We start from the raw sequence: 22,044 nt of genomic DNA, 5'->3' as shown, positions 1-22,044 counted from the left end.
AAATAAAAATATTAATAAAATAAAATAATATAGATAAAATATCATTTTGATCGGATCTTTTTGGCCTTTAATATTGAAGTAATTTCTTGTGTATACCACTTTCATTTTTAATATAATATTAACAAATGAAATTAATTGATTTAATTTAAAAAGAAAGTATGTAATGTATGCCAAAAACTCATCCTAGCTTGTCTTATAGAATAATTAAATTATAGATGAATTTCCATTTATTTATTTTTTTGTTTTCTATGTTTGTTCTTTTTTAAATTCCAATTATGACATATTTTCTCTTGGGCAATTGACTTCCCCTCCACCCTGCCTTTTTTCGAGGGGAAATGTTACAAGGTGAGATATTGATATGATGTTAGTTTAGATATGGTATTTTATTTTATATCTGATATTTATATTAAAGTCATATAAAATATAGAATTGTGTCGAAAAGTTTTATATTGAAAGCAAAATATTTTTTAATAATAACGATTTTATATTGAAGAGGATTTGGACTTGAAATTTTTGATTAGTAATGATGGAGTACTACCACTCTATCGCAACATTTGTCGGTAGTTTAGCTATGATTTGTTGATTATTATAAATTATTAGACTTGGTAAATATTGTATCAAATTTAAGACATTTGAGATTATCAAAGTAAACCTTTTATAAATTTTAAACTTAAATAATTCTACTTCATGTACAAATCTCGTATTCATATTTTTGAAGTGTAATTCTTTTTTAAACTAATACGAAAAATTTTAAGTATTAGACTAATAGTAAATATTCACACTCCAGTTAGAGTTAGTGAATCATGCAATAGACTATCATTTTACATAGTTCAAAAGCACTTGAATCAGCCATTGATATCCGATCAATTAAATCTTGACATATTACAATCATATATCAAAGAAGATCGCTATGATCATTACTAAATTTATATCGTGTTCTTTTACATATACTAATTCTGAAAATATATTTGTAACAGTTCCAATAAAATAAAACCCAAGTAGATTGAGTTTTCACATTAATAAGTAATAAAGTTTTAATAATTTGGTTATCCATTAAAGGATTGTATAAAGTTTTTTTTTTCCTTTTCAGAAGAAAAAGAGATTGATTTGTTTGTTGAAAGAATCATAATCTTTTATTTTATTTTAATTTTTAAAAAAATCGAGTAGGTCACTACTTAATGCTTTAGCTGTTTGATAGTAACAACCTTATATCCTGTGGGCAATTTTATTTTATATTTGATACAAATAATTTTATTATTATTATTATTACTATTATTATTATTATTATTATTATTATTATAGCATATATTTATAACTTACTTCATCTTAAATGAAATACATGATAATATATTATCGCTATAATTTTTACAGCAATTGTTATTTTTTGAGTGATCATTTTCTAGGTAAATCTCATTTCGTAATAAACTACTAATCGTACAAGAAATATAAATTCAACAAAAAAAAATTATGTGATAAACTTAACTCAAAAGAATAGTCATATGATATATTAATTAAATTGTTTTTTGTTATATAGATTTGTTTTTTTTTTAATAGTTTGTTCGATGCTTTGACTTTGAAATTTGAATAATTGAACTACGTTTTGATATAATATAAATTTTCTTGTCATATCATGAAAAGGAAAAATATTTGTGATAATGTAAGATAATAAAATAGGGATTATAATAAAGAATTATACGTTTTAATATTATCCTAACTGACTAAGCCAACTGCCTAAACAAACCCCCACGTTTGTTTTTTATTTTCCATTATTTAGGTCTCATCTTTTTAGTCAACTTTCAATAATTTTAATTATAGTCATTATATAACATATCTATATCCCAAAATTTAAAATTCTTTTGAAAAAGTGACATAAGAATTTATTTTTGTAATTGATATTTATATTTTATATCACATCAATAGATATAAGATATTAAATATTAACATAAACGATATTCTCCTTAAGAAATTATCTTGTGTGAATGGAAGACAGATTAATATATTTTACATCACATCAATAAATATAAAATATCGAATATTAACACCAATGATGTTCTCGTTAACATTATCTTGTATGAATGGAAGACAGATAAAAATCGTAATTCATATATTGTCGATTTGATGAGAAAAAATAAAATAATTTCATTAGAATCTCTTTTTGATTTACATATATATTGTCAATTTGATGAGAAAAAATAAAATAATTTCATTAGAATCTCTTTTTGATTTACATGTCCTTATAATATGTGTATAAAAAGTCTATAAAGTTATCCACTTGCTTGAAATTAGCAATGCATTGGTTGATTTTGAAAAGAATAACTAAGTCATATATCTCTATAAAGCATATGTCTATCCAAATTTTTGTCCAAGAAAACCATATACTTGTTGATTTGTACTCATTTTAGTTTTACTTATTATTTATTTCGAGATTATCTATCGTAATTTTTTACAATTATTAATATGGTTGTTTTATTCTTATATTTATCTTTTCATATTTGATTTATTACACTGTAAATTTATTCAAGTCATAAATCTGTGAAAAAAATAAAAAAAACTCTATAACATAAGTCAGAACGTAAAAATAAAATCATATACGTATCATCCTTCTCGATAAATTCGAAAGGGATGATGATTGAGTTGTAATAAATGTAAGTTGGAATAAATGAATTGGACGTGCGTAGAAATAGGGAAAGACAGCTTCGAATAACGTAAGATATAGACCCCAATCATATAGTATAAAGAGGCATACTCTTTAATCTTCTTTAACATAATTTTTGGCTTTTCGCTCCCCTCTTTCTTATTTTGTTCGTCACATAATTATATAATATTTCCATATTTATATCATAGTCCTATTAATTTGAATTCGCAATACGTAAGATTTGATTCATTCAAAAAGATGCTTTCTATAAAAAAATAATTCTTTTCTAAGACTCGAAATCGAAATTAATTAACATGTATAGTAAAATAAAGTGACTATGGTTTCTATTTATGAATCTTGGAACATGAGAGTCCCAATAGACACGCCTTAAAGCATGCCATGATCAACTATACAGCCTCAGCTCTAGCTAATGTGTTCCTAAATATTGGACATACTTTATATTTGTAGGGTTTTATATTACGATTTTTAATAAAATGATTTATAAATTGTACAGATAAAATTATATTTGATATTATGCACATAAATTGTGATGAAGGAAATATTATAGTTATGTTTTATGACCTTTTTTTGAATCATCAAAAATAATGATAGAGTGATATAATATATTTATTAATCTTTAATTAGAGTTTTCAGGTTCGAACTCTAACCATAAAACTGACTTTGATACAGAGGATTTTACCCACGAAAGGACTTTTCGACATCTTTAATTAATTGAAGTTTTCAATTTTGAATTCTGAACATGAAATTATCTTGGGAAAATGCACAAGTACCCCCTCAACTTATGCCCGAAATTCCAGAGACACACTTATACTATACTAAGGTCCTATTACCTCTCTTAACTTATTTTATTTATAAGTAATTTTCTACTCCTTTTTAGCCTACGTGGCACTAGTTTAAAAAAAAAGTCAATCATCATTGGGCTCACAAGATAGTGTCACGTAGGTCAAAAAGGTGTAAAAAATTATTTATTAAAATAAGTTCAGGGGGTAATAGGACTTTAATACAGTATAAGTGTGTCTCTGAGATTTCAGGCATAAGTTGAAAGGGTACTTAGGCATTATCCCAATTATCTTTGATTAAGTTTTTTATCAACTAAATTTATTTTTCAATCTAAATATAAAGTAATCGAACATCAAATATAAATATCAAAGACCAAATCGAATAGATGAAAATATATAACGATCCATGTGGTTAAAAATAACTTGACTAGATGTCCACAAAATACGTATAGTTATCCAAGATAATTGGCGCCGAAAAATTAAATTCTTTATTCGACGAAATAAATAGAATAAAAAATCGATTCTTCTATATGCAATAATAATATCATCATTTTAGAATATAGAGTATTAAATAAATGGGCAATGGCTAAGGTTAGAATAACGTTGGAATTTGTCCCACAAGATATTTTTACTTTTATTAAAATTAAATTTATACGTAGAGAATTTTAATAGTATAGCTGATTGATTATCTGATATTTTTTTTATTGGTAGGATTCGATTCTTTAGTAATTGCCTCTTTTATTTCCTCTTTCCCACCACCCAAATTTTTTTATTTTTAATTTTCAAAAACCTAGTTTGATCTTTCAACAAACAAATTTTGTCTTAAAAGCTTGTTGATAAAACGATTAAATTTTTTAGTTTGACTAATTAAGTTGTAAGCTTAAAGAATATTCATTTTGTTTTGATTTATTTGATCCTTAAAATAATTGAACATTAGAAAAATTAATTCTTTTATCATAGCTCAAGACTGAAACAAATTTGCTAGTTTATTTGATAATATGTTTGATTGCATAGAGCTTTGAAGAAATAAATGAAGGTTTTTAAAATTTATATAATTTAAAATCTAAAACAATTAATGGTTATAAATCATTAAAAAATTAAATTGTTTAAGAAATGTAGCTGTACTAGCAAATTACGGTGAAAATGTAGAGACCAATAGGTCTCAAAATAATGTAATGTTCTAAAATATTATAATCTTACCATCAAAAAAAAAAAATCGAACGTGTTACCCTTATTATTATTATTATTATTATTATTATTATTATTATTGAAAAAAATTGGCCATCATATAATACAACTATTATTAATCCTAAGATTAACAATTAATATTCAATCATGCCGGTGGATTATAACTCAATTTATGTTGATTTTGTTTGATGGTTAAGTAATGTTGAGGAAATTTAGGTTTAATTAACAATTTCTCTATAATTAATAAAGTTTAAGTCAACTAAACAAGTTTTTAGGATTACGAGTGTTCACCTAGAAGACAGCTTATTTAATTTGTTTTAACTAATCAATGATTAAAAAATGATTATGTAGCTTATAAATTGTTTAATTGTGGATGTTAAAGTTTAAAAGTCAACTAATAACCATACAAAGCCAGTATCAAAATAAGTGTCGTTTTACGTTTTAGAAATTTAAGAAAAATGATCTCCAATTGCATCTTTATTTCAACGATCACTATAAGAAAATTATGAATTACATGTAGATTTTCCTGGAGATTAGTATAAGTACTATTTGCAGGAAAATAAGTTTCCTACGGATTTTCATATTGATCACTAGAAAAATATCTATATAATTCACATTTTTTTTGTAGTGAATGTACGTACTATTCACAGCAATAAATAAATTTTGTGGCAATTATTTAGTAGTAATAATATAAGAGATAATTCTCGTTATATAATATTTAATGACAATAATATAAATTTTACTATTAAAGGCTTTAACAATGCTAGGTAAAATTATAATTAATTTAATTGCTACTAAATATTTTTGTGGCAATACTAAAAGAAAAATATATTATTACGAAATATCTATTTTATCATAGCAACTTCTTAATTCTCAAGAAACATCTAATCAATAAGTAAGTGTATAAAATAAGTTAAATACAATATTTATTTTGAAATAAAGAGAATAGTAATTTTATCTTCTAAGAAAATACTTATCATAATTAGTGTTAGAAGAACTATTCCTTTCATCTCAAATTATTCGTCATAACGTATTTTCTCGTGTAAAACTTTATTTCAAATTATTCATCGTAACGTATTTTCTGGTATAAAACTTTATTCTATCTTTTTTATTTGTCTTTAGTCATATTCAGACGCTATTGAGAAGCACGCTAGCATCTTACACTTTTTTTTTTTTCAAATATAGGATGATGACTATCAATTTTTATTTTTATTTTTATTTTGTTTTACTCTATAGTTTCACTTTAAATAATGATCATGTTACAAAAAATTCATACCGTTGATCATGAAAGGAATAATTAACCAACCTTTATGAAGAAGAAAAAGAGGTATTCACTATATCTAAATTAACAGTGACATTTATATATATATTTGTTAGGGAAAACGAACAAATATATTTAAACCATCGTAAATAGTTTGCAAGATATTTTTCGTCATATTTTTGAGATATTGGTGCCTCTGCCGTTCAAAAACTAGATTATATATACCCTTTATGCTAACAGACGTAACATGTCATAATCTTATCCATCGACCCGATATTTATTAAATATCGGATCGACAGATGAAATTGTATCACGTGTTCTATTTAGTGTTTGGTTAGAGTGACGGCCATATATGGTTTAGTTTATGGATGACAAAAGCAACAATGTCCCTAAAGTATGATGGAGAATTTCTGCATATTATTTATGATAATTCGGATATATATTTATTTATTTTTCTTTTTTATGTGTAATGATTAGATGATATCGTCATTTATGAATTCCTATTTTTTTATCAAGCTTAAGAGCTATTTTTTCTCCAAAATGTATAAAGGATCACTAAATGCTAGCTAATGTGACAAGAATTAATAAATAGATTACAAACTATTAAGGTTTATTTGTATTCTTATAAAATTTGACAAGTTAATGGTTTTTAACAAATATTAAATAAAATCTTGAAATTATTAAAAGGATATTCAAAAAATTTGCTTACATATATTTAAGAAGTTATTATTGTAAAAAATGTTAGTTTTCTGAATATAATTATTATTATAATATTAATTTAAAGTTTATTATTATTACAATATGAGTTAAAGATTGATATAGAAATATATAAACTTCAAAAATTAAATCCGTCTTTGATGCTAAAATGAACTTTCACAATCACTCTTATCATAATCATCAATGTCTGCCACTACACAATTACTATAAAAGTTGTCAACCACCACCGTCCACCACCATATATCTATAAATCACCGTCAACCACCACCGTCCACCACCATATATCTATAAATCACCATCGATCATCACAAATTATCAACCATTACTATCACTAGATATATATACAATCAGAATCACCATCAATCACTATCACTTTCAACCATCATCACCAATCACTATTCGCTTCCAACTGACATTACTAATCACTACTACATCTAATCATTTTTACGATTAGAATTATATCACTATTGTCATTCATTATCACAAACAACTATGTCAAGCAAGACCACCACTATCAACTACCATCATCGACAATTCACCAACACTACATTCATATACCAACAATCACCTCTACCATCTTAACTAATACAATATACCATCAGCCACTTATTTGAATCTTGAGATAATTTAAAATTAAAAATACGTCAAAAATATGATCAAATATCTTTCAATCTTGTGATCTTAAACATGTCAGGCGCAAAAAAAATATTAAAAAGTTGCTAATTAAGGATGGGAACATCCCTTTTTTTAAAAAAAAAAAAAACTAAAAAAGATATAATTTGAAACAAAATAAATAATTAAGATATTTAAATATATGTAAAACTTTTCACTGTGAATAAATATACTTTAATTAAACACATTTAAAAAATACTTGAATGCTCCTACTTTTGGAAAATAGAAATATTATGACCACAAGAAAAGTTGTGTTCCTTTAAAAAAAAAAATCCAATTCGCCACAAATTGCAAAACATTTGTCATGTTATCAACACATGTTTGAAATAATAATACCAAAACATAAATCCTTGCATCATTATGTTTTAAGTTAAAAGTAGATATGAGAAAAGGACTTGAAGATATTCTTAATTCATGTGTAACTTGACAAATATATAAAGGTAGGCATCATTTGATAGAGATAGGATCACTAATCAACAAAATGTAGAAAAAAGTTGTAAAATTATTGTAAGTGGAGTTTCATTTTACTGGCTGAAGAATGAATTTGAGGGCCACATTGAAAGTGCAAATAATTAAATCTACCATTATATATATACTTAATACAAACCAAAGTATATTTTATTTAATAGGTAGCAGATTCTGAATTGTCATTAAGGAGTGTCAATAATTATAATAAAACTTTAATTATAGGGCTAGTAAAATGAAAACACGCGACCTTTAATTACTAGCTATACTAAACCTTTAACTTGATATATATATATATATTTATATATATAATTTTTCGATAAAATAGTATAACTTGAAAGTACTAAGATAAGGGTGGGTCCGCCCCTTCATTTAATGCTAATTATAACCTCTATGTGGAACTTATTTTTATTATTCAGTGTTGAGTATTCGTATTTTGATCCATATAAAAATTGTTTCTTACAAAAAAAAACTAATTATAATATATTTTTAAAAATTAAACTCTAAATTTTTAATCAAGTGTAGAATGTCATATTCATTTTAAAGGGTGCAAAATAATCAGAGCTTTTCTTTTTTTCATTATATTTATGATTTGTCAAAATGTATTATATATGGTTGTTGTGATAGGTACATAAGTTAGTGGGAAATCTACCATGATAATAAAGTAGGATTAACTAAGATTTATAGAAATATACACTTATGGTCAACAAATGTCTAGATAGTTCTTCCTCTTTTTTTTTTCTTTTATTGATAAGGAGATTTATTATTATAAAAATAAATTATTTTTTCCCCTCCATTATATGCCAACCACATTTGAAGTGTATATATTTAGTATAAACTATATATTTCTTTAACTAGTTGATGGAAGTATTTAGAGTCGTAATTATCTCCCCTATTTTGTTTGCTTTTTCTTTTTCTTTAGTTTTTTAAGAGTTTCACCCCAAACTTTGTAGTAATTAAATAATTGATATATTTATGTTATTTGAAGAAAAAAAATTAACACACCTATATTGAAATTTTGTATTCGTCTCGGATTTAAGTCAACAAATAATCTTTAGATGGTTAAAGGAACCTGATTTTGTTATTTACATGCAAAAATATAAAATAAAAAATAAAAAAGATTGAAGAAATCTTACCTAATTGGATACATGAGACAAAATCTGAATTAAGAATTAAAGGTCTTCTTTGTCATCTCTTTCACACACTAAGATAAGTCATTATCAATCAATTAATTGTTAGGATCACTTTAGCACACGTTAATTAGATATGATAAATATCGTGATTAATTCTTTAATTAACATATATTTTCAAAGTAAACCATAGGAAATACGGTTTGTTTGAAAAGGTCAGAAATTGATTTTCCAAATACTCCTTTCATTTATTTTTACTCAACACGTTTCAATTCGTTTTAATATTGTCGATTTGACTAATCTTCAAAATTAAGTTATATTAGATCAATTCAAGACTTTAAATTTTTAATTTATATTACACATTTTGTGACGTGTACAGTTATGTAAGAATCCCTTTTTTTAAGGGATAATTGTATATAATAGCAAAAATAACCTAAAATAAATAGAGTAGCTACTGTTAGATTTAATTGTGCCCCATAGTAAACATTTGCCAAAGTTTGCCAGTCGCCTCTCTCCCAAAACCCTCGCTCGTCACTCTCTCATTCTCGCTCGCCACTCTCCCTCTGCTCGCCTCTCTCGCTTTATACAGCAGAAGTGTATAAATTGTCTTTCTGTTTTGTATAAAATAAGAGAAAATTGTATATACACATGCAAAAACATATATCTTTGTGATAAACACTTAATTATACAATTTACAAACATTTTACTTCGATTCAATTGTATACAAATGCAAATTTATATAAATATTGCAGCGAAAAAGGCCAGCAAATTATACAATTACAGTGAAATACAATTCTCTCTCGCTTTATACAACAAAAGTGTATTTGTTTCTGTTTTTATATAAAAAGAGAGAAAAACATATGTCTTCTTCCTATACACTTATAATTATTCAATATAAAAACATTTTACTTCGATTCAATTGTATGCAAAGCAAATTTTATAAACATATTGCAGCAAAATAGGCCAACGAATTATACAATTGTAGTGAAATAGGCCAGCGAATTATACAATTTCAGCGAAATAGGCCAGCGAATTATACAATTTACGTGAGCGAATCATACAATTGTATATGTATAGCGAGGCCAGCGAATTATACAATTTAGGCCAGCAAATTATACAGTTGTATATGTATAGCGATTTATACAATTATATATTTGCTATGGAGCACAATTATGCAAACTTTACTATAGCATACAAATATGAATTTTTTGTTTGCTATATGTGAAAGTTGCCCTTTTTTTAATTGTTTCCTATGGATAAGCTTGCAATAAGATTTAATACGAAAAGAAACTTAGTACAAAATAAATGTATCACAAAAATTATCATTGTATCAGAATCTTAGAAGAAATTTAGTACAAAATTAATGTATCACAAAAATTATCATTGGATCAGAATCTTAGTGGGCCTAGAAAGAATGGCCCAGTGTTGCAGGTAGGCCTTAAATAAACAAATACTGTTTAGCAATAGGAAACTTACATAAATATACTATAAATAAAAAATATTTATGATTTATTGTATTAATAATTTTTTTCTCACTTGATCACTTTTAATATATTTATAATACACTTCTAATTCATATTACAAAGAATAATTTATTATTCACATATAATACAAGTTTTATTGATGAATCACACATTTTAATACACTTCTTACCAACCAAACATAATATATTTTAAAAACAGTTATATTACATATATATATTGCATACTTAATTTATTTTCATACATATTGCAGATCGAACATAGTATTGCTATAAATGACAATAAATAAAAAGTATCGCTGAGATCTGTAATTACTTATTAAAAGACACTCATCCAAATAATTTTTCCTTTAGCGATCATCATCTATTGGGCTATTGGGCCACAATTCATGGATCCAATTTCTGCTGATAACTGGGCCATTGGGCCTCTATATATAGCAATGAGAATATAGTATGAATAACTTTCATAAAATACGCTAGTATATGTGTTAATTATTCGATGTATCGATATTTTTAATTAGTAATTACTATATCTTGTCAAAGTTACCTTTCGATATATTTTATTTGTCTTTAAATACGATGTATTTATTTCTATATACATTTTATCTAGCAATTTTTTCTATGAAAAAGGTTAGCTGAAGATTCTTTCACAGACAAATGTCTATATTAACAAGGATTAGTTAATTACACATTACGACGGTCTTTTTAAAACAATCTCTTTATCTCAAAAAAATAATATTTTTTTCGTTTAAAAAAGAATGATTCTATTTCTTTTTTAGTCTGTTTCACAAAGAATAATCCCTTTCTTTTTTTGGCAACTTTTTAACTTTAATTTTCTACAGTGACACGTTTAAGACCACAAGATTAAATGACATTTTGATACATTTGATATAACTTTAATTTAGCACCACAAGTTTAATAAGTCGTGTTTCTTTTCTTAAACTTCATTCCAAGTCAAACTAAGTCATCCTTTTTGAAATGAAGGGCAGTAATAAAAACAAGTCAGCACACACTCTATTCTTTTCAATTTCATTAAATATATTATTGTTAGAAAAATAGTTTTACCAATTTCTTGTTCATATTTTGCTACTATCTAATATGCTCGATAGTAATGGAGTCAGAATTTTCACAAGTTTCCGATGAAAAAGCTTAGGAGGAAATCTCCTTCGGTCCCTGTCATCGGGTAAACTCAAAAATAACAATGTAATTATATATATTTTTTTTAATTCATGTGATATTTTTTATTTATCATAGCCAATTTGACCAATTTTAGAAGTCATTAAATAAAAACAATTTACTCTTTGGAGTCACTTATGATTTGAGCTTAGGACTTCCATGCATGTTGGAGGTCTCAAGTTCGAAACATCTTACTAGCGAAAGCAAAAAGTTTGTCTTATGATCGAGCTCGTTATACCGGACTTATCCAATACAAATTACTTTTATTTTATCACGTACACACTCAAAAAATAGTGTAACATACATTGACTTTTTTCTCTTGTACCAATAAAATTTAAAAAATTATTTTTAAATATTATTTAAATTTAATATAATATAAATCTTTAAAAATAAAAATATCATATAAATCGAGAACAATCGATATATGACTTTAACAATGTACAACACCTGAAATTAAAGGATCACAGATTCACTGTAAAAGTTTAGAAACCCAATACCAACAAGTTACTGATCATTATACAAGTTATATTATGAGTCTGAAAAATAAGCAGAAAAGGCAGATGATTATAAAATTGAGTAATTTTATTATTATTTATTTTATAGTATATAGTATATTGAGAACAAGATCTGCTATTTTAATTAATAAAAGGTATCAAATATGGGAGGCAAAGTCTGTTTGTTTCTTAAATTCATCAAATATTTATCACCCATGATGTGATCTCAATTTCTTATATTCAGTGAGTTGATTCGATAAAAAATAATATTAATAATTTAATAACTTTTGATAAAAAAAATATTATTTTAAATAGAGTATTTTCTTATATATCATAATTTTTTTTACACATTTTATAGTTTTGATGATTTAAATTTTATTTTATCTAATTATCTGATAATAACGTTAAGGGATCGTTTGATCTAAGACAGACATCTCATTATACTATGTATGTAATTTGGATTGATTTAAACTAATAAATTGATATCATAATTTATATAATGTTTAATTAGACGAGTATGAAAATAATAAAATCGATTATATGTATAGAAGGTTTTCTTCTTTCATCTATATTTACTACCTCATTTACCCTTTTCTCCTTTCCAAATTTTTTTTATTTGTCACTATACTTGATAAATATATATTAATTTTACTTGTTCAATTCAGAAATTCAATAAATTATTCATTAGTTATTTTTATTATATCAATTATGATAATTTTTAAAATATTTAGAAAGCGTTGAATTTATTATATTTAAAGAGAAATTTTATATAGATTGTTATTCTATTTACTGTTCTTAAAAGGCGCGTCAAGTTTAATACTCGACGATAAGTAAAGATGAACAAAGGGAATAGAATTAAATTTGTAACCCTATTAGGGTCTGTGTTTGGACATGATTTAAAATTGAAATTTTGTATGGACATACAATTTGAATCTCAAAACTTACTTTTTCCATTAACATAAAAATCACATATTTTATGAAAATTATATTTAAAAAATAAGTAATTATAATCTTTCAAAATGAACAAATCATAATTCATAACAAAAATACAGTGATACACTACCATAAGGTTTTTTAAAACTTTAAATTTATATCCCAAATTCTAAGATGAAATTAAATAGTTCGAGTATATGTTATCAACTTAAAGATTTTAATTCAGATCCATTTCATATGCGCTCCGTTCACACATATAAAAATTTGCTCCATTCTATATTTAATAATATCAATCCCGCTCTACTATCATCTCTAAGTGTATCAATGCATCACGTACGCTTATAACATTCAACCTCGTGAAAAAAGAAAAATTGAAACACACAAACTTTAGATTATCTTATTAATTCTAATTATAATAATCACAACCATAACAAATTAATTTAACTATAAAAGCTTATAACTTTTTCCCTTTTCAATTGTTAGGTCGTAACGTGCAGTGTACATATCAAAATCTTGCGTGCCCAAAAAGTTGTGTTTTTCTCTGTCTTAAAATATTTATCGTAATTATTTACTTATATATCTCTTTTAAGAGAATTATTTATTAAAGATTGATTTGATTATTTTGTTTTTACTTTTCTCTTACAATATAATATGTTCATTAAATATTTTTTATTTATTAATTTTACTTTAAAATATTTATATTTTTCAAAATAATTTGAAAATAACTAAAAGGGCAAAGTAAAAATGATATTCACTTTATATCTTAATTTTTTAAATAACTATATATTAGCTCAACAATTTACTTATTTTAAAATAAGAAAGACGTATAAATATATAACACCTTGTTATTTTGATCCCGAACAACTGTCAATATGATTCAAATCATAATATTCCCTCTGTCCCTATTTACTTGTCCACTTTAGAAGTGGCACACATATCTAGACTTTAATGATTAAATCATAGGTTAGTTACAATTTTATCTTTAACTTAAAAATGCAACTCTCCAATTATAATAAATGTATTTTTTGGTTTCAAAAGTGTATTATAACTTAGTAATACTAGAAATTTTCTAAAATTAAATAAGGGCATATTAGAAAAAAATTATTATCCTTTATTATTTTGTTAAAATGAACAAGTAAATAGAAATAAATATAAAAGAAAATATAGACAAATAAAAAGAGCCCGAGGGAGTAATAAATTTATAAGAATAAAAAAGGAATGGGAGATATTTTAAAAATTGTGGTATTCAATTTTGGAAAATGAAAGTCTCATCAATAGGGCACAAACTTTTTTGCTTTTTAACTTTTAAAAAATGGTATATAGGGCAAATTGAGATATTGTAAATCAACCACACAATGTAGCCAATGAATGACATGATTTTTTAGTATATAGTTCAATGAATAAGGAATGCAAATCTTTTTTTAATTCTTTTTTCTCAATAATAGTACAAAAATGCCAGCAAAATTTTCAGAATTTAAAAGCTGGATTTTTCTTTACCAAAGGTTTTAGTGGATATTTAATTTATTGAACCTTCTCATACCTACCATTTTTTTAAACTTTTAGCTAGGCTTTTTATGGAGATTTTCTTTTTTAGGCATATGGAACTTTCATTCCTTACTAATAATTGTTTGGCACAATTACTTTTATGTGTGATATTTTATGTATGCGTGGGCGGTAAAGTGAGTTGTTGTTCGGATAGTAAGTATTTTTTATTTTTGTTTTTGAGGTGAAGTTCGTTATCATAACACATAAATTTACATTTTAATTTGAGTTCAATTAATATATATATATATATGTTCCTTTTTAATTTTGGGCGTACACAAATAGATACTTAAATTTATATGAAGTTCGAATGCAAGTAGATACACACTGCTTACGTGACTTCTCACAAGAAATTTCATGCAGAATGTCTGTGTCTACTTATTCAACTTTATACAGATTTAAGTGTATACTTATTCATACTCACAGTTAAAGAAACATGTATTACTACATAAAAAATGAGCTTTAGCAGCAATTAATTAGTAATTGCTGCTAAATATGTGTTTTTAGCGGCAATTAACACTCTTTGTATATGTCCCTAAAGGCTTTAGCGATATTTGATCTAATGACATTTAACTAATGCCGATAATAACTTTAACACGTACTTTTTATTAATGTGTCTATTTATTGTTGCTAAAAGTTATTCTTTATGTAGTGTATGTGGGTATGATGAATGTACGCATGCAAAGGCTGTCTTATGCGATACGAATTCAAATTAAACGATTTTTTTTTTCAAATACCGAATATTTGATCCAAACAAAACAAAATGTGATCGATCTTTTTTCAATTTTTCGTGGCAAAAGCTAAGGGTTTTAGGAAGTACAAGAACAAATGCTTAGTATTTGGTTAGAATCAAACCTTATCAAATTAAACACTTTTAATTTCAAATAGAATCACTAAAATTATATTGTATTTGGAGGATATTAATGCCTAATACGGTTTACCTTTTTAATGTGATTTACGGATTATCATATTTGAGTGAAATTTATTCAAAAATACCGACTTAGAAAAAAAATCAACTTTATAATAAAGGATTTCATTGACTAACAAGTTTGGAAAATCTATAAACAAATAATAGCTAGTTACGTAATGTTAGTAAAATAAAGCAATAAAGATTGTATAAATAATAATACATACGTCACATCACATGAAATTTTGAAGAGAATATTAGTTTAACAAAAATTACTTAACGTACGATGTTCTAATACATCAATTGACCTTATCTTTATAATGAGAAGTCCTAATCGACTATATACATCATTCATAATTTTAGATCATAAATTAGTTTTTATTTTTTTCTCTCGTACTCAATATCTGCTTTAAAATTTGATTAATCTGAATTCGTTTTACAAATCTACACTTTGTTAGTAAAACAATTTTTATCATAGATGACATCAAATAAAGAACTTATTTATATCTCAATACATTGCTTAATAATATATGTTATTTTTTAATACTTGATATAGTATTAGGTACGCATATAACATTATCTTTTATATAATAATTTATTATTCAGTCACAAATTATTTAGGTGTATAACACGTACACCAAGTTAATACATTAAAATTAGCAAAAAAATATCGATTGTTTTAGCTAATTTTTATTAATGGCCTAGAGTTTAAGTTTATGTGTAATATTTATAGTCTTACATTAATTACTTACCAAATTGGTAGATTTTAGCTCTCTATCCATTATCCACGATCGAATCGTGCAAATACCTACTATAATATTTAGATAGAAAACTCTTACCATTCGATTTTAAATAAATATTGTGGAAGAAAATCAAAATATAAAATAATGACCGAAAACTTCTCAACCTCAATTTCCAATATAAAATCCTTGAAGATACAATGAAAGCTTTTTGAGAATGCCATGAAAACCTTTTATAGGAATTAGTCTCAATAAGTACAGTAGCTTCTAAGAATATGAACAATAGGAAAACAAAAACAACTCTCGCCAACACAAGGAAGAGACAAGTAAAATTTGTTGGAGATTACCATCGTCTTCACCTATGAAATATTATTGAATCCTGCGTCAGACTTTGTCAAGTGGCATAGCAAGAGTAGCATTTATACAATCAACATGTACTGGCAGACATCATCAACAATCTGAATCCAGTACATAATAAGAGTAGTATCAATACAAAAATGGAAAACTTTTCTTAAATGTTTGTAGTATCTTATTTGTAGAAGTGGACTCTAACAATCATAAATAAGTTGCCAATGACACAACTTCATAGACTCTCTAAGACACTTGAACTATATGTTTTGATGTCAAGTTTTTCATATCTCGAGCTTATACTCTATGCGTAACCGACATTCCGAACCATCATAAGTCTCAAGCGTCCGGAGGCTACAAAACATATGCGGAAGTTTATAAATATGAGCATGCAATGCAATAACTTCATAGCATGTAATATGCATATGTTTATAAAACAACCAAGGTCGTAACTCATCTGAATATTGTCTATAAAGCCTTTAACATACCGAAAATAGGTTATCGGGACAGGACCTTAGGCTACCTGAATGCTTTACTAATGATATAAACAAACTATTAATTCTCAATATAGATTAGAGCCCTCCGAAAGTAAAGAGATCGCACCAAAATTAGATGAAGGTGATCTTCATGATGTGTTTGTGATCGATCCTGAATATCTAAATCTGTATCATTTTATATGAGTAAAGGAGTTGGAAAGATATAATGTGAAGCGAAAGATGTTGTCAATCATATGTAATGAATATATTTTTGATATGTATATATGCAATGAATATATTTTTGATATATATATATATATATATATATATATATATATATAGATAGATAGATCTTTTAATTATTAAAGAGCTTCCTTATTTTTATTTATTCCCCCGTTGCCCGCTTTAAAAGTTTGTTTGATAAGTATTCTCCTATCTAGATGTTCGAGTAGGTATTTACACGGCCCAGTGAATTTACATCGTGACATTTAAATATCCATCACTATATTACAAGCCCAAAATAAAAATATGAATACGAGACACGAGTGAGAAACCAAAAAAAAAAAAATTCAAGGGCAAAATAGGAAATTCAAAATGAGCCCCATCTTCCACCTTTCAACTAGCTTGCTTATAAACCCCATCAATCTCCTCTTCCCAAGGAAGAATCTCCTTTTCTCTTTCACTTATTTCCTCTTTCATCTACTTATGCATACTCATTTTCTTCACTCAATTTTTTAACTCTTTTTTTTTTCTTGGATAATGGCACTGACCCTTCTTCATTCTCCCCTTAATTATCACATAAAAATTTTCCAAATTTCAAGATTCAATCAAAAAACCCCATTTCCCACTGCTTAAACAAACCCCACATAGTTTTTTTGTTTTCACAATTCTTGCACCTTAGAGAACTTAAGGGTTGAAAGTAAAATAAATATGGAAGTTGGAAGGGTTATTAATGAAAAACTTTCTCATTGTCTCTGGATGTCCAATTCTTCCCCATCTTTTCATGGTAAAGAATTCTTCTCCACCCTTCTAAAAAATATGTTCTTTTTCATGTAATTTTATGAATTTTCGACCGTAACCCTTTTTTACTAAGTGGATTTTTAATACAAATATTGTGTCTTTTGAACTTTAAATGTTATATCAAGGTTATAGTACTTAGTCTTTTTGTTTATTTTAGCTCAAAAGTTGTATTTTTGATGACAAGTGTATGGTTTGTTACTAACATTATTTAACTTTCTCTTGAAAAGATCAGATTTTGCTCAATTGAATGAGTAGATTTTGGGCACTTGTTTTGTTCAATTTTTTATTAAAGTTTGAGTCTTTTTTAACTTTAGAAGTATAATAGCTTTGATTTGGTTGGCTATAGATTCTCGTATGATCGCTCAACTAATATTTATTGTCTTAGAAAGTTACTTCGTTTGTTGAAAAAATTGGAATCAATAAGAAAGGTTACGTTATTGAGTTAATAACTATTAGTTGAGTGATCATCTGATAAATGAACGCTACACGGTTTTGATACATTAGTGACCTTGTTCTTTTCTTGAAATGCTCTGTTTTAGGTTCTGTATCAATGGTTAATTTCGAAGATGTTGGTCGAGGAGAAGTGTCTAAAGAGAGGTCATTTTTCCCAGGAATTGACAAAGAAGAAACTAGCAATGATGATTATGATAGCTGTTATCATCAGCCAGAGAAGAAGAGAAGACTTTTGCCTAATCAAGTTCAGTTTCTTGAGAAGAGTTTTGAGGTAGATAACAAGCTTGAACCAGAGAGGAAAGTTCAATTGGCTAATGAACTTGGCTTGCAGCCTAGACAAATTGCTATTTGGTTTCAAAATAGGCGCGCTCGATACAAAACTAAAGTACTTGAGAAGGATTATGATGCTTTGAAAGCTAGCTTTGATAAGCTTAAAGCTGATTATGACACCCTTTTCAAAGAGAACGAGGATTTGAGAAATGAGGTATCTTGATCATACTTCATTCTTCATTAGCATTAGAGTTACTTCCAAGGGGTTTGTTATGTATCGTTGAGGAAATGAGTAGTTGCCGCTTACATGGTATTAGAGTCAGACTCATTCGTGTTCTTTGATTTGTCCAACCTAGTTGTGTCGGGGTGTTAAAAGTTGAGGAAATAGATTGTTGTCTTGTTAATGGTCTTTAAACAATCCGATCACCTCGAGAGTTAGCTTATTGGATTAAGTTAGGCTTCAACATCATTTCCTTAAGTTGGTATTAGAGTCGGACTCGTTCTTGATTTGTCCAACCTAGTTGTGTCGGGGTGTTAAAAGTTGAGGAAATAGCTTGTTGTCTTGTTAATGGTAACAAACTTGACCTCGAGAGCTAGCTTCTGGGATTAAGTTAGGCTTCAACATCATTTCCTTGACTTGGTATTAGAGTCAGACTCATCCTTATTAATGGTTTATCCATAGGCATGCCGGGGTGATAAAAGTTAGAGTGAATAGCTTGTTCTCTCCTTAATGGTCTTTGAACAATCCTCGCTCGAGAAGCTAGTTATTAGAGTAAGTTAGGGCTCACCTTCATTTTCTTAACATGGTATTAGACCCAGACTCATTCGTAGGCGTGTTAAGCGTTATAAGATAACGAAATAGCTTGTTGTCTTCCTAATGGTCTGTTTCAACAATCTTCACCTCTAGAGATAGCTTCTGGGGTTGAGTTGAGTTACCGATAACGTCCATTTTCTTAGCGGGGTTTCTAATATATTCTTTGATTTTGTTGAATAGGTCCATTTGCTTACACAAAAATTGCATATAAGGGAGAAAGGAAAGGAAAACTCAGAGCAAAGTGAACCAATTAGTCCAATAGACACACAAGAGGCTCAAAAAGCAACAACTCCAATTGTTGTTACCTCAAATGTACCAAAGTTAATGTGCAAACAAGAAGATGCAACATCAGCAAAAAGTGATGTTATTGATTCAGATAGCCCACATTACACTGATGGGAATCATTCATCAAATGTATTTGAACAAGAGCCATCTGATTTTTCTCGAGATGAAGATGACAACCTAAGCAAGAACTTTCTATATTTCCCCGAAATCGGAGATCAAATTCAAGCGAATTCATGCAATTTGAGTTTCCAAATTGAAGATCAACCTTGTTGGTTCTGGCAATATTGAGTTGTTAGGTTACAAGATTTGGCTCGATCCTACTTTAGATCAGTATAAATCCCACAAGTGGAGTCTGAAGATAATTATATGTACGCACGTACACAAGCAAGCGCACAGTCTTGTCTCTATCCTGTATAGGTAGAGAAACTATTTCTGATAGATCTCGTACGACTCTAGTTGTCCAAACTCCAAAGGCATTTGCTAAGTTTCTTTGAACAATAATATGTTGTACATAGGATTACTAAGTACTACTAGTTTGACTATATGAGGTGTCTTTTAGACTCTTTTATTAGCTTTGTTCCCAAAAAAAAAGTTGTGATTGGCCTTTTTATTTTTACTTTAGCTTAAAAACAAATTGTACTATTGCCTTTTTTTTTCTTCTTTCTTTTTCAGTTAATTATGATGAATTAAACATAGGTACAACAAGTGATTTAGTTTGTTTTTACTACTTTTTTTTTTCTAAAAAAAATAAAATTAAAGTTATATTGGATCCTTTGGCCTTGTTTAGAAAAGGTTATATCATGACAAGTCATTTTCTAGTATATGTACAAAAGTAAACAAAAGCATGTGCATTTTTCTTCTAGTGGGAAAAGAAGGGGTTTTGAATAGAAAACTATGGACTAAAAATAAACCCCTTCTACAATGGGAAAAACCATTGGATTATATTAGGTATTGGTCATGTATAAAAAAATAAAAGTATAGTTTTTAAGAAGTTTTTTGCTTTTAGTCTAATAAATCGAGTTCATTTTATATGATCTTGTTTGACTATTGATTAAAAAAGATATTAGAAAAAAAAATTTGGATAATGTATTAAAAAGGGTTATTAAAATTTGTAGTTTGAATTGACATATTATTTAATTGAATAATACATAAATATATCTTTTAACTTGACTTAATTCAGTTGAATTTCTATATTTTCTAACTTTGAGTGTGGATAAGTACGCAATTAAACTCGTATAAAACTGAATCAATTGACACATTCGTTCTACATGACTATTTTGTGTCTTATGTGGTGTCCTAGATCACAATTTTGTATAATTATGTGATTGTCATGATGCATGTATTATGTCACATACGACGTTTGTGTCTACTTGTTCGATGTTATACAAATTCGGATAAGTACCTATTTGTGCATATCCAAAGTTGAATGTATAAATATCAGCTGAAACCAAATTAAATAACATATTTGTGTATATATGTATGTTTAATTCTGTTATATCTGACATTCAATTTTGAATATATATTTAAGTAGACACTTTTAAATCTGCTTAAATTTATATAATATTGAATAAGTACGTACACACTTTAATGATTGTATTTTTTTGAATTTGAAAATATTTAATAGGTGTTTGTATATGTAATTTTATTTCGTAATTTATAATTATAATGAAATCAATTGGACTATACAAAATAATTACAAAAAGACATCAGTATTAAATAAACTATAACAAAAAAATTATATTCATAAACAATGAAACAGAAAATATTAGTATTTTATTTTCTCCCTAAACCTTCCAAGCATATATATATTATTTAATTTCTAGAAACGGAAAACACCAAAAAGAAGTTAAAACTAACCGCAAAACAAGATAAAATAAGAATATTTTGCGATAATAAATAAAATAATTTTAAAATTAATCAATATTTCAAAAAAACTATATTAAAATTATTATTTTTATCTCACGTATTATAGCTTAAAAAAAAGTAAAAGACAAGATAATACCCTTGTAAAGTCAAATTTTGTGGATGATTGGATTCAAAAGTGTATTTTAATATAGGCAATGACTTTTTTGTTGACAATCTCTTTTACTTTAATTAACTTTATAAAATGGACGTTGTCACACACCCCATAAGTTTAATATTTTTTAATTAAAGGAATCAACCATTTTTTAAAACATGAATATCTTTGATGATGTATTTCTTGTTACATGTTAACATGTGTAATTTGTACTATTGACT

General features: G+C 26.5%; 1 protein-coding gene across 1 annotated transcript; it reads left to right on the top strand.

Annotated features, from left to right (window-relative positions):
- Nucleotides 1–17,509: 17,509 nt before the first annotated feature.
- On the top strand, nucleotides 17,510–20,440 carry LOC101255883 (homeobox-leucine zipper protein ATHB-54). The gene is made up of 3 exons (XM_004238716.5): nucleotides 17,510–17,970; nucleotides 18,524–18,921; nucleotides 19,702–20,440. The coding sequence occupies exons 1-3, from the start codon at nucleotides 17,895–17,897 to the stop codon at nucleotides 20,092–20,094; spliced, it is 867 nt and encodes a 288-aa protein (XP_004238764.1). The 5' UTR covers nucleotides 17,510–17,894; the 3' UTR covers nucleotides 20,095–20,440.
- Nucleotides 20,441–22,044: the final 1,604 nt, after the last annotated feature.

The sequence above is a fragment of the Solanum lycopersicum genome, chromosome 5, assembly GCF_036512215.1.
Source record: "Solanum lycopersicum chromosome 5, SLM_r2.1".
Classification (NCBI taxonomy): domain Eukaryota; kingdom Viridiplantae; phylum Streptophyta; class Magnoliopsida; order Solanales; family Solanaceae; genus Solanum; species Solanum lycopersicum.
This window is presented reverse-complemented; position numbering and strand designations above follow the sequence as displayed.